At 43.1% G+C, this 21,753-nt stretch overlaps 1 protein-coding gene across 1 annotated transcript in view; it reads right to left on the reverse strand.

Moving 5' to 3' along the window:
- Positions 1–21,753, reverse strand: part of SLCO5A1 (solute carrier organic anion transporter family member 5A1) — a gene marked incomplete at its 5' end in the record, with an annotated part of 79,881 nt that overhangs the window by 5,699 nt on the left and 52,429 nt on the right. The window contains 2 exons of the mRNA XM_013942884.2: positions 1,701–1,860; positions 20,035–20,233. Coding sequence (XP_013798338.2) covers positions 1,701–1,860; positions 20,035–20,233 — 359 coding nt within the window. The remainder of the gene's footprint in view (positions 1–1,700; positions 1,861–20,034; positions 20,234–21,753) is intronic.

The following is a 21,753-nucleotide window of genomic DNA, read 5'->3' on the forward strand; positions in this document are numbered from 1 at the left end:
AAAATCCAAATGTTATAGGTTAGCAACATTCATTTTGTGTGTTATAAAGCGATACAAACTTACTTTTGTAGTTTCCAAAAGTACTCCCCATAAAACATTATTTAATGAAGAAATGTATTTGCAAATCAATGTCAGCCCTACTTTATTCACCATTAGTTGCTGAGTTAAAACTTCAGGCCAAATCATAATAAGAAATACTATGTTTCAAAATTCATAGTGAAAAGTAAATATTCCCAAACTACTTCACTATTAAATAAATTACTAGTACCAGTTTGATATCTGGTGAAATGTAGAAAAGATCAAACCTATGGCCTCGGTCCAACAAAGTGCAAGTAAAATTTACATAGATACTGAAAGTTAACCAGATAGTCACAGGCTTTTTGCAATTGGGCCAAAGCAATTTTCTACCAAAAACTAGCAAGGTACTCTGAAAAAAAAACCTATAAATGAAACTAATTTGTTCTAAATGGAATCATATATGAATCTTCATTTTTAGAACATTATCTTGTTAAAAATAAGAAAGCACAGCTCTGAAACGAACATTCTCATGTTTCACAGGTTGGCTCAGGACTGCAAATTAGGAGATGAATACATTATAAATAAGCTTTCTGGAAAGTACAATCAAATCCTGAGAAAATCAATGTTTATATTGTTTCCTGTCCCTCTTACTTATTCTTTTTTAAAAGACAGTTCTATAACAGAAGAATTTAACAGTTTGTCTTTTGTACGAAGTAAGCATAACCATAATGACATTAAGGTCAGATTCCACCTTTCCACTGTTTTCCTGTGCCCAGTCCTGGAAATTGCCACATTTCCGTGGTGTGATTTTAACAGCGGAATGCCCTTCCCCAGTACGTCGTAACTGGAAGACTTGGTTGTAACAGGCAGTATATTTCAAGAAAAAAAGTGGATTATTAACATCCTTTAATTTCTGATTACTTGAGTTCAAGGACAATCATTTAGCCTTGAAGAGGTTTACAGAGAATGTCAAAACTATTTCATAAGAGCAGAATAAAAAACAGTCCGTATTTAGCCACGCAAACAAAAGACCTACAGATACACTGGTGGAGGTGGAAGAGCCACTTATGCTAAATGACAAGCCTGGCACAAACACTAATGGCTTTAAACAGGCCATAACTAAATTTAAACAGGAATTTAAAACACTTCCAACTATCAGAAGAGTAAGTTCTTCCTTCCAGTCAGAGAGGGAACAAAAAAAAGAAACGTGACTGCTCTTAAGATTAACACTGATGCATTTGTGAAAGGATGGCATGTTAGCCTATGTTGGCAAAAAGCCGGATGAGGTGACAGTGATTCAAGGTCCCCTTTCCAAGTCTTACAGGAATAGCGGACATGCAGCCCACTGATGTGGGGGCTTCAGGTTCTGTGTCAGAAACGCTGCCTCGCCCCTCCCCATGGCACACTTTGCACTCACTTGGTTGGAGGACTTGCTTGGTATAAATGCATTTGTGCCTGAGATTTCTACATAACTGAAAGGGGGGAGAGGTTGCAGAACAGCAATATTACCAGCCTTTCGAAACACAGAAAGACTCAGGCCCGAGTCAGCTGCAGAGCAACCTCTCTGAAGCTCAGGAGGAGGGAGGTTTGCTACAGAAACCGTGTTCTTTGATCTGCCATCGGTCCTGATGGGCTACTAACTACTCGTGGACTGCGTGTGGGTGGGTGTGGGAAGCACTTACCCCTGTGCTATGGTTTCCACCACTGATGCAGCCCGCTAGGCAAGGATTAAAATATGTTATTCCATCTGATCCACAGACAGGCTCGTACTCATGAATCTTACATCCACAGTTAACATTACAGCTCCCAGTCAGATTCCTGTGGGCCATGGCAAGAGTGGGACTGAAGAAAGGAAAAAGAACATGCTAGTAGAGCAAGCACAGATGTCCTGCTGTTCAGAGGGAGAAAACATCCTACTCATTAATTTTGGAATTGATATTTGATTATTAGAGGAAAAACAGCATTAACTCTAGGTTATGTATACAATTTAAAAAATATAAAAGAATGTCCCAGGCATTGCTACTGTCAGCTAATAACACAATACAAAAATAATTCCAAAGTTTAAATCTTGGATCATATTTGCCAACATAATAGTTGTATTTTTCTCCCTGATTTTTCTTTTAATAGTTAAGACACCACTATTTTACGTGTCTATCCTAAGCTGCAGGGATTTGTTGGTTATTACTAGTGTAGGGCCCAGTGATGAGATGTAAGCATTATGTGAACTAATGTGAGGCCTTGCCTCTCACATACCAACAACTGTTCAGAAAACTTAATGCATTTATAGGTACTTCTGAAATATATAGGAATCTCTCTAGATTTAGAACACTATGCTAGTACTAAACCGTATGTAAAAGAACCACAGCTCCACCCCCCTGGACCATTCCCCCAAATCCTGCCAAAGCCCAACTTTCTGAGTCCTTCCCAGAAGGGTTTTGCTGTACACTCAGAAGGTCGATCTGTGGGAGAATGGTTAAGCGAGAGAGGGCATGATCTCTTAGAAGTGAGCAATCCTGCCTTCAGGATGAAGGGAGGATCCCACGGCTATGTGAACTGTCCTTGAGCATTCCTAGACCATTACAAAAGGGGAAGGCAAGTAGTGGTAAACAAGTCAAGGAGGGGGCCGACAAGCCCCTCCACGTGAACAGCAACTTTGCACCAATCATATATCCGCTTTAGGCGCATGGACAGAAGCTGTAAACCAATCATACAGCTATTGCTAGTGCATGCTTATTGCTTGTCTATATATACTCTGTGTAAGCTCTAATAAAGAGAGAACGACCATACTCATATTGAGACTCATCGTTACTCCGGGTCCGTCCCCCCACTCCAACACGATCTATTTTGGACTAAAGGGAATTTCAAAACCGAGGAACATGCACACACTGAAAAGTTGCTGGTTTACCAGATCACAACTGCAACAGCATGAAAATTCTTATTTTTCACTGGCAAGTGCCATGCCAAACTGCACACATCTTCACTGTGGAATGGAGGGCTGTACGTACAATGGCACCAACCCAACCAAGCAAGCCCTACGCCTCAGCTCAGGACATCCGTATGAGCTGACTGGCTCATATGGAGAGGCCTGCATGGAGCAGTGCATGACTGCAGGTCACTCCAGGCCTCTCCCCATACCCCCTCTCCTCCAGCTAATGCCTCTGCACAGCACTTCTGTGTGCTGACTAGAGACTAGGTCACTCAGAAGCAGTCGCAGGGTCTCCAGGTGGCACTGCTTTGGGTGTGAGGCATGGGAGCTTCCAGCTCCTACGACAGAATCCACACTTAACATTCCGAATGGCAAATGGCACCAGTGCAAATCACCAAGTGCTGGTGTGCAATTCAAGCCAAGAACGGGGATTTTACAAACAATCCCACTGGGGCTCAGCTTTACTATGCCAAGGGTACCACTGCAGCTCAAACCAGAGGTGACAAAGCCCTTAGTAATGGCACAGTCCGTATCTCTAAGATCCCAGGCTCTTCATCAGATGAGGTTGGAAGAAAACACACTGAACAAATGCTGTTCAGGTACTTGTAGAAGGAAATCAGCTCTGGTTAAAACTGACTGCCCCCTATCACAGTCATAGGTTTTGATATAGGTTGACTAAATTGGACAGTCACCTACTTACCCAGTTGCTGCCTTGCCACATCACTTCAGCTCTGACCAAAAGAAGTTTCACTTCACTTATAAATGCCCAGCTCTGGGCAGAGACACAAAAGAAGACATTCAGCTACTCCCTGTGCTGAAGGAAATACAGACACGACACTGAACTTTTAACTTTCTTGGATATGGTGAGGACTTGGAGTACAAAACAAAGGAGGAAACATTTCAGCAGAGACAAAACCAGCCTCACCGAAACAAAAAAACAGTAAAAAATTCTATATAACTCTATGTATAAATTATGATCATAGAGCAACAAAGAAAGCTAAAATGAAAGAGCAAAAGGAAGATGAAAGGATGCTAGATTGTTTCTCCCCAAAGTAAAAACAGACTGACATAAGCAGACCCAACTTAACAGAGCTGACACCATGGGATGCAAGATGTCCAATCTGCGTTATCTAGAAGCTCCTCATTAATGAGAAAGCAGGTGATGAGTAAATGTTTTTTTTTCCTGCCAAATAACTTTTTTGAAAAGTCACTTAGTTTTAATGTGCATACTTTCTTGAAAAGTATGCCAGCTAACAGAGGCAGCGAACAGAGGCAGCAGTTTGCACAGCAGTGTTTGGGCTCTGACTAGAACTTGAGGATCTTGTTGGAAGTTGTGGGCTTCCTGAGGACCCCCAAGGAACTAGAAGGTGATTGCTGTGAACAGGAAAGGGGAAGCTAGGCAAGGGCAACTGCAGGAGGCCTTGACTTCTCCTGGGAAAAGCTCGTGGGAAAAGCTATAGCTAGGAGTGGCTGCTGCTAACGAGCTCTCTGGGTTGCCCCTGACCAGAGGGAGTTGGGGCCTTTGATCCCAGTGGCCCTTGATTAGGGTGGTCAAGCACCCTGGGAGTCAGTGCTAGGGAGAGGCCTATATAAGAGCCAGGCCTAGAGCGCAGCTCCCAGAGGCAGCGAACAGACGCAGCAGTTTGCGCAGCAGTTCGTGCAGAAGGGTGCGCGAAGGGACGCGCGAAGGGACCTTCGTTTCTGTTCCCTGTGGTGTAGGTTTCCTCAAGTATGGTTGTGACACACCGCAGAGCGCGTTCCCCAGTGGCTGTTGGAGCTGCTGTGTCAGAGGCTGGGACCCAGACCGACCCTCTGACAGCAGATGTAGCCCTACAGGTCTCAGGCTGCAGGGAGTGCTTGGGGCCTCTCCAGGAGGCCTGGGCTGGCAGTCAGCTCTCCTGCAGGAGCTGTGCTGCTGTTGGCGAGTTGTGTCGTCAGGTAAGGGAGTTACAGGAGGAGGTCAGTAGGCTGCGCAGCATCCGGGAAGCAGAGCAAGAGATAGACAGGGTATTCTCGGAGACTGTGCAGCTTCGGGAGTCCCAACCCCTCACAGCAGTGGAGTTGCCGGAGGGCTCTGTGCCATGTGAAACGGTACATCATAACATCATAGAAGAAGGCTGGAAACTGGTCACTGCTCGTGGGAGGAGAAAGGCTCCTACTCCTCCTGAAGACCTGAAGCTGAAGAACAGGTTTAGTGCCCTCCAGGATGAGGAGGAGATGGGCATGGCTGCCAGGGAAGTACCTGGGACAACAGACCCTGTGCCCTGCCGGAACGCCCGGAAGAAGCGGCGGGTGATTGTTGTGGGGGACTCCCTGCTGCAGGGGACGGAGGCATCTATCTGCCGACCTGACCTCATGTCTAGAGAGGTTTGTGGCCTCCCGGGGGCTCGTGTGAGAGATGTCAGGGAAAGACTGCCAAGGCTCGTCCATTCTTCGGACTATTACGCACTGCTGCTCTTCCATGTGGGCGCCAATGACACCAAGGGCAAACTGGAGACCATCAAGCAGGATTTCAGAGCTCTGGGGATGGTGGTCAAGGGTCTGGGAGCCCAGGTCATCTTCTCCTCAATCCTGCCAGTGAGGGGGATGGATGAGAGGAGGAGGAGACGGATTTTCCAGGTTAACGACTGGCTGCGCCACTGGTGTTGGCAACAGGGTTTTGGTTTCTACGACCATGGGACCCTGTTTGAAGATCGACAACTGATGGCAAGAGATGGGATCCACCTCACGAGGCGGGGCACGTGGGTCTTTGCCAACAGGTTGGCCAACCTGGTAAGGAGGGCTTTAAACTAGGAAAGACGGGGGAAGGGGAGAGTTATAGTGCCAGGGTAGCTGGCAAAAGACTGCTCAAGTCAGGATGCCTCCAACAGGTGAATGCAGCCAGGGAAGTGCGCATGGGATGTGGCTATGGAGGATCTTCCTGTATCCCTCCTGGGAAACCTGCATGCTCGATCACCTCCCTGAAATGCCTGTACACCAATGCACGCAGCTTGGGGAACAAACAGGAAGAACTAGAGATATGTGTGCGGTCGCAGGGCCATGATCTCATTGCCATTACAGAGACATGGTGGGATAGCTCGCATGACTGGAGTGCTGTCATGGATGGCTATGTGCTTTTTAGGAAAGACAGGCCAGGAAAGCGATGTGACTTATGTGAGAGAGCAACTGGAATGTATTGAGCTGTGCCTAGGAGTGGATGAAGAGCGAGTCGAGAGCTTATGGGTAAGGATTAAAGGGCAGGCTAGCATGGGTGACACTGTTGTGGGTGTTTACTACAGGCCACCTGATCAGAATGAGGAAGTCGATGAGGCCTTCTACAGACAGCTGGAAGTAGCCTCACGATCCCAGGCCCTGGTTCTCATGGGGGACTTCAACCACCCCGATATCTGCTGGAAAGACAACACAGCTAGGCACAAACAGTCCTGGAGGTTCCTGCAGAGCATTGGTGACAACTCTTGACACAGGTGGTGGAGGAGCCAACAAGGAGAGGTGTGCTGCTGGACCTCGTACTAACAAACAAAGAAGGACTGGTGGAAGATGTGAAGGTCGGGGGCTGCCTTGGCTGCAGTGACCATGAGATGGTGGAGTTCAGGATCCTGCGAGGAGGCAGCAGGGCACCAAGTAGGATCGCAACCCTGGACTTCAGGAGAGCAAACTTTGGCCTCTTCAGGGACCTACTTGGAGGAATCCCATGGGTGAGGGCCCTAGAAGGAAGGGGTGTTCAAGAGAGCTGGTTAATATTCAAACATCACTTCCTCCAGGCTCAAGAATGGTGCATCCCTATGAGTAGGAAGTCAAGCAAAGGAGGCAGGAGACCTGCATGGATGAGCAAGGAGCTCCTGGCAAAACTCAACCAGAAGAAGGAAGTCCACAGAAAGTGGAAAGGGGGACAGGCCACTTGGGAGGAATATAGGAACGTTGTCAGAGTATGCAGGGATGCGACGAGGAAGGCTAAGGCCTGTTTGGAATTAAATCTGGCTAGAGATGTCAAGGACAGCAAGAAGGGCTTCTTCAAATACATCAGCAGCAAGAGGAAGACTAGGGAAAATGTGGGGCCTTTGCTGAATGGGGTGGGTGCCCTGGTGACGAAGGATACAGAGAAGGCAGAGTTACTGAATGCCTTCTTTGCTTCAGTCTTTACTGCTCAGGCCAGCCCTCAGGAACCCCAGATCCTGGAGGCAAGAGAGAAAGTCTGGAGGAAGGAAGACTTTCCCTTGGTGGAGGAGGAGTATGGGTTAGAGATCATTTAAGCAAACTTGACACCCACAAATCCATGGGCCCTGATGGGATGCACCCACGAGTGCTGAGGGAGCTGGCGGACATTATTGCTAAGCCACTCTCCATCATCTTTGAAAGGTCATGGAGGACAGGAGAGGTGCCTGAGGACTAGAAGAAAGCCAATGTCACCCCAGTCTTCAAAAAGGGCAAGAAGGAGGACCCAGGGAACTACAGGCCAGTCAGCCTCACCTCCATCCCTGGAAAGGTGATGGAGCAGTTCATCCTGGAGGCTATTTCCAAGCATGTGGAGGAAAAGAAGGTGATCAGGAGTAGTCAGCATGGCTTCACCAAGGGGAAATCATGCCTAACCAACCTGATAGCCTTCTCTGATGGAATGACTGGCTGGGTAGATGAGGGGAGAGCAGTGGATGTTATCTACCTAGACTTCAGCAAGGCTTTCGACACTGTCTCCCATAGCATCCTCATAGACAAGCTCAGGAAGTGTGGGTTAGATGAGTGGACAGTGAGGTGGATTGAGAACTGGCTGAATGGCAGAGCTCAGAGGGTTGTGCTCAGCGTCGCAGAGTCTAGTTGGAGGCCTGTAGCTAGCGGTGTCCCCCAGGGGTCAGTACTGGGTCCAGTCTTGTTCAACTTCTTCATCAGTGACCTGGATGAAGGCACAGAGTGCACCCTCAGCAAGTTTGCTGACGATACAAAACTGGGAGGAGTGGCTGATACACCAGAGGGCTGTGCTGCCATTCAGAGAGACCTGGACAGGCTGGAGAGCTGGGTGAAGAGGAACCTCATGAAGTTCAACAAAGGCAAGTGCAGGGTCCTGCACCTGGGGAAGAATAACCCCATGCACCAGTACAGGTTGGGGGTTGACCTGCTGGAAAGCAGCTCTGCCGAGAAGGACCTGGGAGTGCTGGTGGACACCGAGTTAAGCATGAGGCAGCAATGTGCCCTTGTGGCCAAGAAGGCCAATGGTATCCTGGGCTGCATCAGGAAGAGTGTTGCCAGCAGGTCGAGGGAGGTGATGCTCCCCCTCTACTCAGCCCTGGGGAGGCCACATCTGGAGTACTGCATCCAGTTCTGGGCTCCCCAGTACAAGAGGGATGTGGCACTACTGGAGCAAGTCTGGTGAAGGGCTACAAAGATGATTAGGGGACTGGAGCATCTCTCTTATGAGGAAAGGCTGAGAGAGCTGGGCCTGTTTAGCCTGGAGAAGAGAAGGCTGAGAGGAGATCTTATCAACATGTACAAGTATCTGAAGGGAGGGTGTCAAGAGGATGGGACCAGACTCTTTTCAGTGGTGCCGAGCAACAGGACGCGAGGCAACGGGCACAAACTGAAACACAGACACTTCCATCTGAACATGAGGAAAAACTTTTTCACTGTGAGGGTGACAGAGCACTGGAACAGGTTGCCCAGAGAGGTTGTGGAGTCTCCTTCTCTGGAGATATTCAAAACGCGCCTGGATGCAATCCTGTGCAATGTGCTCTAGGTGACCCTGCTTGAGCAGGGGGGTTGGACTAGATGATCTCCAGAGGTCCCTTCCAACCTCAGCGATTCTGTGATTCAGACTAACTGCTTTCTCTCCAAAGAGCTACTATATTAACTGTAACCCTTTTCAATTATTGTGATTGCTCAGCTACATAGCTAATTGCTATGACGTCGTAGTATCCTTCTGTTCCTTGGCTGATTAAGGACTCTTGGCATGTTCCCTACATGGTAACTTAAAGCCTGTTTTTTGTATGCATACATTGTCATGAATGTTACTTTGAAATGTTTCTGTGAAAACTTTTAGAACCACATAAAAATGGCTGTTCAGACCATGGTTGTCTCTTCACCAATAGCCTGTCCTTAACACTAGCCATAAGCAGATGACTAGAGAACGACAAGAACAGGTCAAGCAACTTCCTCCAGCCTCTGTATTTTTTCAGCCTCTAATGATTCTCAGCCCAAAATTTCTTCTGAGTCTTATATGTCTTTTTTGTTTAATAAGCCCTAATATGTTGGGTTTTGTTGTTGCTGTTTTGCCATGTACTTCTCCCACTGAGCCTAAACATTTTGCATCCACAATATCCTATGGCAATGATTGTTCCACCAGTCTATAATCTGTTACATGAGCTGTTGTTTGTTTTGAATCTGGCTCTCACTAGCTTTATCTGAGAGTCCCCACTTCTACTATTTTGCTTGTAAGCTCTAAACACAAGAAGACTCCTGAAAAAATAAACTTAAGGGCTTTTTATGTCAAAGTGAGAACATTTGCAAACTCTACTGAAACCTTGTAATTGCAACTAAATAAATCACATCTAATATTAACTCCTGCATAATACCTGAAGGTATGTCTATAGGCACGAAGTAGTACCTTTTATCTGTGCTCTTACTAAACATGCTAGCTCAGTTACCAAAAAGAAAATAACTGTGCTCTGCTGAGATATATCTGTGCAGACACACTTTGAAAGTTATTTTCTGCTCTCATTATGCAGCCAAATTATAATAGACATGAACTTTTAAATAGCTCATGTTATATTTATACCTATTTCTACTGCACTTACCATGCTCTCTCTTGTTTCAGGTTGCTGAACTAATTTGATAAGTGGAAAAGCAAAAGCCTTCAATGTGCTTTACTGCTGGCTCATTTTTCTGCATCTCATTTGGAATTTCATCTGGTTTTACAATACTGCCAACAACACGAATGCTTTAAGCCAGTGAAAAAGTTATGTGAATGATCTTGTTCATACTGTTCTATTTTCAAGTGATAGGGTTGCCTGAAGCTAGGCTAGGGACTCCAGCTCTTATTTCTTAAATATACCTAATGAAATCATCGGTCCAGAATTATGCACCTAGGCTCCATGTGCATTGCATAAGGAGGTTCCAAGCAATCTAAAAAGCAGCTGACATTGAAGTTTCCACCTGAAGCTTTTCCTGTTAGTATTGTTCTAGGAAATGTAACCTCTAACCTTCCTAGGATACTTAAGAAGCAGTTTTTCTGGGGTTAAATGTAAGCCCAGACTTCTGTCTCAGCTGCACTCTAGGCTCACCAATGACATTTTGTGTCTCAAGGCAGCCAAATGTTAGGCAATGCAATATTCACTACTGCAACACTCACGTTCTTCTGTGGACAGAGGCCCAATTCCAAAGCACTTACTTTATGGCTTGTAATTCGCACTACCTAAACACAAAAGTTTTTAGCCCATCCAGGTGATTCAAAATGCCAAAGTCAGAAAGCTAGCTACTCTAAAGTATCAAAGAGAATTGGCACTTCTGAAGATCTCCAAAAATTCAGAGCACTGAAGTGAGGGCCTGATCTCTCTCCGGTGACTTTGCGGCTGCAAGGGAAGGTGAGTGACAGCAAGACAGGCAGGGGCAGTGCCTCGATTGGATCTGGAGACAGTGATGGAGGTCACACTCAGTCCAGTGATAATGTCATGATGAGGCATGTCCAGGGCCAAGTCGGAAGCCAAGCCAGGAGGTCTGGATAGGGCAGAATCGAGGAGGTAAACCCTCAGCTTAAAGGCAGCTTCCAGGAGAAATGAGGGACAGGCACTCTCTTCTAGCTTTCTTCACAACAGCTCTTATCAGTGAAGGAGCTGACCTTGGTCAGCTAGATTCCTAGAAGTAGGAGAATGCGCCTAGGGCCCTGGCACTTTATATGAATATTCGTACCCTCTGTAGACAGCTCAGTGTGTTCCCAAGCACATAGGAAAGAGCTGTCCTTTTGTGCTGATAGCATGCTCCAGACATGCTGCACTTCACGGCACTCAAGGTTTAAAACAGATCTCTTCTGAAGCAGGAGAGGAAGCTTCCTTTTGTTCATCAGCCCAGTAATCACATGAGGTGGGAACACTGGGCTTCAAGGTCCTCCTCAGCTTGAAGGGGTCCAAACTTACATCTCCTTGATGGTATGGATGGTTCCTTGATGGAAGCTCTAGAATGGAGTCTCTTTCCATCCTTCCTGTTGAAGCTGAACCACTGTGTAGAAAGCAACGTAAGTTTAATGGCGCAAAAAGAAAAAGGAAAAAAAAATTGTATAAAACAGTGAGACTGGTCTCATTTTGCAAAAGAAATCTTGGGTTCTAGTTCCTGCTCTCAAAATTATTTATGCCTCTTAGGCAATGACTCTTTACTGCCATATCTCTAAGCAAACCTGCAGCAGAGACCAGGACCCAAAGTCATTTTTTTCCAAGGGAAATCTCCTTCCAAGAGATTTGAAAATTATCTTTGTATCTTGCTTGCTCTTTTTTTCTTCTGTATCTCTACCCGCTCTTCATTTTTTCTCCTCTGTCTCCTTAGGTGTCCTCCATTTGTTGCTGCAGAATGGCTTCACTCCCATGGAAGGAATGGAGAGTGGCCCTTTCCCAGAATATTGAACAGTGTCAGGGTGATCCTGTGGATGCCAGGATTCAGGGTCAGATTCCTTCTGGCTAAGTTGCTGGGGAAATGCTACCATGCAGAAGGTGAGCAACTCACTTCCTTTTCTAGCAACCAGGCAAAATCACACTGTCAGGCAGTTCTTATCTTTTCCACAGTAACTATCAAACATAGTGGCCAATTCTAATAAAAAATGGGTATCAATGGGAAATATATATCCATCCCCTGTGGATCAGGACATGCTTCATAAGCTTCCTTCCCATCTTTGGGTTGCAGCATCTTAGATACTTGCATCTACCTGGCTTCCCAGCCTAGGATCTTCTAAACATGCACAAGAACCTATGCTTGGGGACTTGGAGAACTTTGTGGCCAAAATAATAATAGCTTATTTAACTTAAGTAGTGCTGGAAAATACATAACTATACTAATCTCTGAGATTTAGAAGTCCAAAATTTGATTAATCTGACGTTTAGGAAGAATTCATGTATTTCAAACATGTCCTGAAGTCATCCTTCAGTCAATGCACTAAGAAAGCATTCCTCTGCTTTCACCACAGTGGGTACAATCACATGAAAGCTAGTTTGCCTCAGAACACAGGGCCAGGTCTCCCCATGGTTTGAAGACTCTTCATAGCAAGTGCTTGGGGTGGCTGAACAGTTAAGAAAGGTGGTGCTTTGAGAAGGCAATTTTGGATAATATTTCTCTGTATTTTTTCACTACAGAAATGAATGATACCAGAACCCTTTGGTGAGTCATTAGCATATATTGAAAGTTGTTTTGGTCATTCACCCCTCTTGAATGCTTCATCTGTCACCTTTCACAAGTGCTTGGAGTGCCCATTGCCAGGAATATGGGATATCACAGCTACAGTCACGCTGGTCTGGATCCACAGAGGCACACCTTCTGGACATTTTCTGGCCTAATGGATTCCACAGCTTTGAAATAGGTGCCTGTGCTCCCTATATTATACATAAGACAGTCTGGCACTTCAGAGGAAGATCCATAAAAGCCAGTACACTGAATGCAGAGCTGCTAACACAAATAGTTGAACATGGTCAAGTGTGGAATTTATGGCCTATCCTCTCCCAAGAGGCTGACTCTGCTAAACTCCGTAATGCAAAGCTGTCCCTCCTTCCTCTTCCCAGCTGATACATTTAAATTAGATGACCTTTCTTCACAAAAGGAAGATAAGTATGTCCTCCATCGCATCTTTTTTCAAGTAGTCTAGTGCTTAAATATGAAAATCCAGTTTACAATGAATATTGAAGTAATTTGGTTGAATGCAAGGTTGAATGCAATGAAGAAACAAGGTTGCGGGGGTGGAATTTAAGGCCCTTTTACACAAACTGGAATTTATGTGTTAAAATCCTCAACTCCAGGAGAAGAAATTGTCTTTTCTCTTCTTATGTCTGTGTGGCAAAGGGAGCTGCAGTCACCACCCTATCTCTTCCTCTGCTTTGTGTGCAGTCCAGTCCAGAGGATGTGAAGTGCTGTGAACAAATGCCAGTTGGCCCCTTCAGAATCAGCAAAACCACACAGATTTTAAACATGACCTAGGTACTGAACTCTGTTAGGACATGGGTATTTGCACATGTGCCCACAAGCAAAATTCTTGCCTTGGCAATTATGTTGGTATGCTCAACCTGTCCACGCCGGGCATTGCTGTGTAATATGGAATTACCTGCGCTAGCTTGTTTGCCCTGCTCTTAGTATCAGTCAAAGGTGCCACAGAGAACACTGTTGTTTAAAGGTAGCTCAAGTGTATGTCCGCTGTAAACACATCAGTAGATACGCAGAGAATTTTAGCACCTCCTCAGCCAGGCAGGACCTGCAGAGGAGTGTGGACTCTTTTTGTGGCTACATCTCAGAGACCATGTATGCATGCTCACAGGCTGCAGCAGTTTCAGAGCCCCTAGGAGGTCCACAATTCTGCTTGCCTTCACATTGGGCAGGACTGTCATAAGGGTGAGCATCTAGCATCTGAACTACTGTATATGAGCTACCCCACAGATCACGAGGGATTTTCTTCTGCTCCAATCTATCTTCCATACTTGACTAGATCAGAGACTGATGGTGAACCACTCTGCACACAGTGACTGTTGCCTGTGTTACCTGTCACCTTACCTCCTGTCAGAAGTGACACTAAGCACTATGACTGCTGCTTAGTGGCTTCCACTTGACTCATTTTTAATGTATTTAAACACCACTATTTGCTTTTGCTAAATATGCTTGCCTTTCTATCTGTGCACTTTTACAGTTGAGTTACTAAGTAGCTCTTAAATATTTATTGACTGTGTCTATTCACCACACAAATCAGGTTCATATATTTCTCTCTTAGAACTACTTTGCACTTTATGGTCTACTTGGACGTTTACCAAAGACTTTCTGAATGTTTTCTTTCTTGAGCCATAAACAAACAAGGGACAGTTTTAGAAACAAGCTTCAACTTGAGCAGGAAATTAAATACCCAGGACTGATACTGGTTCTGTAGCCTTCTCAGCTATCAGTTGAAACTTGCCTTATCATATCATGCTGGATTTCAGAAAGCAATATGTAGCAACATGTCACATGGCAACAGCCAGACTTTTCCAGTAATGTCTTGACAGAACCTTTTGTCCAGTGGAAAATACCCAATTCATCAAAAAATTCCCCAGGAACATACTGATGTCAGCAGTATGATGACAGAAATTTTTCATAGAAACAGAGAGACGGCATTTTCGGAGCTGCACAGCCTGCTGAGCTGGACATCTGTGATGCCTTGCTCCTTGGGCTATTATAACACAGGCTTGCTAGCCCATCTGGAAAACCCTTGTGGCCCGACTTTCCAGCAGGGTCCTATTATCCGACAAATGGGCAGGATTGCGGGCATCCCAGGCTCCTGGGAAAAGCACAGCTCAAGTTCGCCTTTGCCAATCTTGCCCACCTTGCCAGCACATTTTCTTTTGACCTCTTATGCCTACTTCCAGTGACAGCATTCTCAGCAACAGATGGGGTTTGTGCTTTTACAGGCAGGACAGGCTGTTTCCTGCCTAGCTCCACTTACATAACTGACTCGCAGGAGCTACACTGCTGAATTTTACCGTGACAAACAGGTTAGGAAATCAGCTTAAAAACAAAGGTGAATGAAATCAGAAGCACAAAATTCAAAATGGAATTGAGATCACTGTGAGAATTTAATTTTAAATACTTTTCTTTGTTTTCTCCCAAAGAAGCCTTGTGTATACAGACAGATACACAAAGCAAACATGTTCAAGTTATTAATAAGCTACTGCAAGCTGTGTATCTCCAGCTTTCATCATCTCTTCTACCTCAGCAAATCACTGGAAGGTTTATTTTTAGGATTTGTTTAGCATTTTTTTTTGTTTATAGCAAACCCCTTGTATGCAAAGAGAAGTTCTGTTTTGTTCTCAAGAATACGTGATACACAAAATCACCTGTTAGTTCTGTCTCTAAAATCTCATTAACGGACATTTTTAAGACATTTGTGCTTTCATCTTTATTACCTTCAGTCTTCACTCCTCTGTCAATGATGGGAAACTAATGAAGGAATTCAGATGCTGGGGATGTGAGAGCTCTACTAATACACATCTTTGTAAACCTCGCTGTCATCACATATGATCTATCACATATCACACCATATTATAACAGATTTCCATGAACACCTCTCCCAGAATTTTTTCTTGAAGGTACGTATTTTTCCAGCAACAAGCTGAAAGTACACCACTAATCCTGTCTTCTGACACTGTGAGGCTGCCTGCTCTGCACAAAGGAGAACAGTGTCCTGATCCCTGAATTACTGCAGAACACTCCACAGATTTACATGATTTATATATTTTTGCCAGACAGAGCAGAGTCTTGGGGACACTGCACTGAAGCTAATAAATCCTGCCCATGAGCTGGCCTGTGGAGAAAGAAGCTTAGTTTCAATGCACCCATTGATGTAGACACACAGGATGTCCGAGAAACATCTGCCCTACTTGTTTCAACAGCCATGGATGCTGTCAACTTGTGGTGTTGCTTCACCTGAGCTGCCACAGACCTTTGTCATGCACGGGCACATACATATAACCTGGTGCACACATGCACTAACAAAACCCAGCCCCAAATGACAGCATTTCCTGAACTATTCTTTCAGCTCCAAACAATGACTCTGCTCCTTTCATTCATAAGATTTAACTGCAAGTTTGCTAAACACGTATATGAGGACAAAACCCAGAATCCCACCTGACAAACTGCATTTTTTAACTTCCCAGAGAGACTGTATTGTGTCTCCATGACACAATATTGGTAGAGCTAATAAAGAGAAAAGCTTTATCAGATGTGACTAATGATAAAAGGGACTCTACTTCCAAACATTTTTACTCTAAACTCTAATCTCCTCTCCAAACATTACCCTGTGGAAAGCTCATGGTATAGGGCTAAAATAAGAAAAGGGAAAGTGTAAGACAAGGTACGTTGCTTGGAGTTTTTGGAGCTGTGACCTGTTATTACGGATACCCAGACTTGGACAGAAACCTCATTGTGCTAGGTTTATGCACACATACTTAAAAAAGGTGGGCCCTGTCCCCAGCAGGTTACAATCTAAATGAAACAAAGTTATAAAGTACCAGTGCCTGACCTTATTTTGGTAACATCTAAACAGAAAATTGGTTTGCACATGGTTTTATTCCTATTTAGACTACTGTAGTAAACTACAGTACTGAACATCAAGGTAACACAGGAAAGGAGATAAACCCTCACCACAAAATTTCTATAATCTTACTATTGGGCTATGGGATAAAAAGGATGTATCTTAACCTGATGGCAATAATTCTGTTTTTTTACTGAACCTTTAAGGCCCAGGACATTCAGGATATCAGAGGTCTGCAGTCTTTTTTTTGGCAAGTAATTGCAGCTGGAATTGCAGGCTGAAGCTAGCAATGAAGCAATTTTCGTGTAGCTGTCAAACAAGGGACCCTCTCACTGTGTTAGCTGGATTCCTTCTTTGTTGTTATTGTTCTGATGCAATTAGTCACTGCTTTCAAATTAAGCGATCTTACTGGCTGGTTGGACTGTAGGAGATACAAGAGTAACAGAAACCCAACCTGTTGGTTCCAGAACAAGAATGGGATTTTTTTTTTCTTATGTTAGGTGCCTCAGTAACTCAATTATATATTTTAACTAAACTTTAACTTTAAACTAAATTGTCTCCTAATAAGGATGGTCTCTTAATAACAGACTGTCACGTCACATATTTCTTGCTCCTTCTTTCCTCACTGGAGTGCTGCAGTGTTTAATTTACTCATGAAGAGTTTTGAAAGCATCAGATGAGGGAGAAAGGTTGTGTCATACTGAGTTCCACAGCACCAAAAGCCTTCCATCAAATGCTCTCAGCACTTTGCAGGATGCCATCCTGAAACACCAAACACTCTTATTGCTGCTGTTTAGCAATTGCAATTGCTATGTGGTTAGAACACATACCTATTTATTTCCCTGAAACTTATTCCCTTTGTGTCTGTTGTTCTATTTACCTGACCAAATTAATTACTGTTCTCAGCAAATAATCCTTAAGATTAAGAAATCTGCTATAACTGTGGAGGTTCAGGCTGAAATTCATTTATTACATTATGCTACCACTTGTACTCTTTCAGTAAGTTACTATTTTGGGTAATTTGGGGGCATTTGGTTCCCATCACAGAATCTCAGTGGGTGCACATCACAGAGAAGCTTGAGCTTCTTCTCGAAAGCACTGCATGCTGCTTTTATTCAGCTTTGCTGTTTAACACAATTTTATTCTGCTTTCTTAAGACACAAGTCTTAACTTTTTTCTACCTCTCTGTAGGGGCCGCAAGGAGACAATTCACTGATTTAGGACTTCCCATTCTAACGTAAGTTATGATCCAAGAGGAGCGATGCCAGCTTGCAGTTTGACATAAGGTTCCTTAGAGTGTTTTCAAATATTAAACACGTCTAATAGCCCTTAGCAACAAGGCATGGAGAACTGAACAACAGGTTCTAAATTGCTGAGATGTTTAATACAGAGGTGTCCTTGACCTTCCTGATAACAGAACTGCTGATGACACACCAGCAACTGAAAAATTGCTTGTGTCCAACATAAAACTGCAGAAAATCCTTGCAAATGTATTCTAATCTGTCCATGCCTCCAGGTCTCCACCCACTTCTGTCAACTGATAGTCAGAAAAAATACTGTTTAATGAAACGTCACAGTGGTTTATGAAATATCATTGCCTACTTTGCTGAGTACTGATATGCATATACTTTTATGTTATCTAAACCCATCTCTTCCTCCTCCTCTCTATTGGTTTATGCCCCAGCTCATCATGGAAAAAGAACTACTTTTTGATATGATTAAGTGATTCAGAAAGGTAGTATTAAATATGTTTGCCCACAGAAGGTTCAGAAGGGGGATCTATTGCAGTGTACGGCTATACTGCACAATGCTTGTAGGGCATGCAGAGATCTCTGGGCTGCTGTCAGTGCAGGTAGCTCAGATATCAGAACTGGCATAACCACATTAAGGTAGAGCATCACGCAAGATAATTTACTCTGAACCAAATAGCTGTATTGCTTCTTGTATCTGATCTAGCTTGTTAAACTGTTTTTGATGTCCGTACACTGCACTGCACTGGAACTAGAGAATGAAGTATGTGTTTTATTAAACCTCAAAATGAAAGCATGCTTTTTTGTTACATGAACAATAACATTCTTTGATGTTCAAGTAAAAGAGTTCCTTACAAAGTAAATGATTTGAAGTTGTGGGTAGAGACTCTTGTTTAAATTCATGTTATAAAGAAATAATTTACTGCAAAAATGAAATTAGATAGTCTTATAATTCCAATGTTCACATAACAATAATTTGCATTTACTTCAATTTAGAAATAGATTTAAATTAAACAATAGTTTTTCAGGAAGAGAAAAAAGCACAGCCTTCTCATTAGTCAGACAAGGACATTCACACTTATTACACGCAGTTCCAGTTAATCCTAATAATTTTCATTTCTTCATCTACCACCATAGGCTGTCACAAAATATCAATAGAAAGTGGACAATCAATCTATTCTACTCACTTTCCAACCCCCTTTTCTTCAGCCCACAGTGCCCAGACTAGGATATATCACCCGAGCTATTCCATTCTACAGACAGCCCTTCAGCACTGAGCTTTAACTCTTGGCCTTAAGAACACAAAGGAGTATCCAACTTTCCATCAACTCGTCAGATTCTTCAGTTGTGGATTTTTCCTGCTCTACAGTTAGGGTCTGACAGCAAAGTAGTATCACACAACAACATGCAACGCAAAATATTCTCTGTGTAAACACTGCCTATTTTCTTTGTGCCTATTTTCTTTCTCCTTTACACCCCATTCTTCCTCTTCGTTTTTCACTTAGCTCACTCATTGTCCCCTTTTAGTTCTTTTTCACCATTTCACTTGCTTTCCTGCCCCACAACTCTTTTACAGTCTTTCCCAAGGCTCAAAATGTAGAGTCCAAAGCTGAGCATTCAAACATAAGATATTCAAATGGATCTGCTACCCAGCAACTAGACATAAATAAAAGGCAGACATCCTATCAGATGTAAAAGCAAAGTGAAAAATATTGCTTCAGACAAGTTTGTACTCCTCAGATGTCTACTCTGTTCTTGTGCTTAAGCTACATGAAGAGAGTAATTTGGGGGAAAAGCAAATATGCAAAATAAGAAAGAAAATAAAACCCTAATCATCAGGCTTCTGAGAAAACATCTTGCAGTGAAACACCTTCCCATCACTTTTAGCACACTCTCTGGCCTCCAAATTTCCCTCCTGTAAAAAAAAATGCTCTTGCAGGCATTTCTAAATGTCACATCCCTCACTCCCAATTCTTATCTTCCTGCCTCTACACCTTCTTTTTCTATGACTGCATTCTTCATTCTCAATATGTTTTTAAAGGTTTTGATCTAGTCAGTGACCCTGGCAAGCAGTGGAGTGCGTTCATAGAACTTGTAATGGATTCGAACCTCAAGCCTCTATATAACTGATTCAGGGAGTGTGTTAAGTCCACAGATGTTAATATCACATCCCTAAATGATTTCTCTCAAATGGGGACTGTAGACCTAAGACATTATTACAATGATATTAAATTAACCTATTCAGGAACAATCTTTGTAAGCCCTTCATTACTTTCACAATTTTCAGGAGCAGAAAACATTTCAAGAAACTGTAACTAAACTCTGAGCGATCTACACAGGATACTATTGGTATTTTCTTGTGAAAATTACTTCTTTCTGAAGTCCATTCTAAGGCATCTTCCCATCCCTCAAAGAGGTGAGTTATTACATAGGCTTAATTACAACTCAAATGTAAAACAGAAGGGCCATATAACAACAGTGTGTGCTTATATTACAATACTCACCAAATTCTTACCCGAGCATGTGGATTCTTCAGTACATCAGCAATTTTTACAGTTCTTTACCATGCTTATGGAAAAAGCTGATTTTGATACAGATGATTCAAAGATACTTACCCAGTTGTGTAAGGTATATTTATCCCCCCTAGATTAATGCTTTCACATCCAACAATGAAGAGGGTTGAAAAGCACAGCAAAGACACACCACTGCAGATCATAGCCAATTTTGCAGACTCTCTCGCACCAAGTTTCAGCTTTTTTATAATGTAGCCACCTAGGACAATACCAACACCAGCACTTGGGACAATAATCACACCTAGCAGGAAGAAATTGGAGCAAGATTAAAACAGGACCTATAGAAATAGAATAAAACATAAATATTGATTTCTTTCCCTAATTAGATGACCACAAACTCTGTACTAAGAACTCCATTGTCTGATTCTTTGCTAGCAAACCGAGTCAGATTTTTCAAACCTTTGGAGTGTTGTCAAAGAATTAATAAAAGCCTCCTTATGATATTACCAGCAGCCAAAGCACTATAAGGGAACTATTGTATTTACAAGCAGAAATATTGCTTTGTATTTATTTTAGAATGTGAAGAAGGGATACGCATTGCTCCAGTTTAATTACTGAAAATTTGAGGAAATCCAAACCTAGGCATGAATATTCCTCTTCCTAGTCTCATGATTAATTCCAGTGAAGCAAATGTGTTGACCTAAGGCAAGCCCCCAGAAGCCTGCCAAAATGAAGTGCATGAATGAGTCTGGCAGAAAATTCTGTATCATTTTCACGTCTGCATTTCTAGATTCTGATAACATAACTCAAATTGGGTAGCACTTTCCTACACCAGTAGCCCCACTCATTTCAACACAATCACTCAGAGTGTAAACTATGATCAAAAATGATTTAAGAAATTAAGATTTTGGAATCAAATCACAGGAGGTAACTTTAAGACACAAAAGACATGCCTACAGATGAAATTCCCATCACTTTGCTGCTACAGACTTAAGGTGGGAAGTTTGATAATATGTCACAGGGCTCTCTTCATTCCCAGGCCAGGTGTTGTTAACTCAGCAAACTTCTTGTACTTCTTAGCTTTTCTTGGCTTTTGCTTCTCACTGGCCTGTGAGAAGGTCTTTAAATAAGGTCTTTGCTAATAAAGATGCATTTCACAGAAATATGGAATTTGAACAACTTCTGGCAGCTGCATCTAGGTAGAAGAAGCTAAACATTATAATCCACATTTCTAAACTTTTTTGGTCTTCTTCTTTTTAAATGAGCCTGTAAGACTATCACCGGAAAATATCTTTAATATTATTGCAAACATTCTCATTCTCTGCTAATCTGTCTGAAGGTAATTCGTGAAGGAGACATTGCATTTATTAAAATGTTGATATTGTGAAAGTAAACATAAGAGGCAAAAATAGTTGCTACCTTAATTATACTGCCATCACCAATGTCGTTATAAAATAAAATGTCATTTCATCAGGGAGATTCTCAATAATAACCATTCACAGAATCAAAAAGAGTCTTTCTCAAAAGAGCAGAATGTAAATAGAGCAGAATCTAAAGTTTTTCTAGGAGAATTAAATGATCTCACAAAGTTCAAAGCTGTTATCTCCCTGGATTTCAATGACTGAATGATGAACAAGGGAAAGCAATGATTCCAGTCCTTTCACTTGCACAGAAAATGTTCTCTTCGGATAAAAATAAGAAATAACAAAATGGTAACTCAGCAATCTGAGTCTACCATGCATACCCTGTTCTAAGAAATCTATTTCAGAGAAGTCTACACAGACACTGAAGGAAGAACAGGATCCTTTGCAATGCCTTTTA

The sequence above is a fragment of the Apteryx mantelli genome, chromosome 2 (genome assembly GCF_036417845.1).
Source record: "Apteryx mantelli isolate bAptMan1 chromosome 2, bAptMan1.hap1, whole genome shotgun sequence".
NCBI classification, from domain to species: Eukaryota; Metazoa; Chordata; class Aves; order Apterygiformes; family Apterygidae; genus Apteryx; species Apteryx mantelli.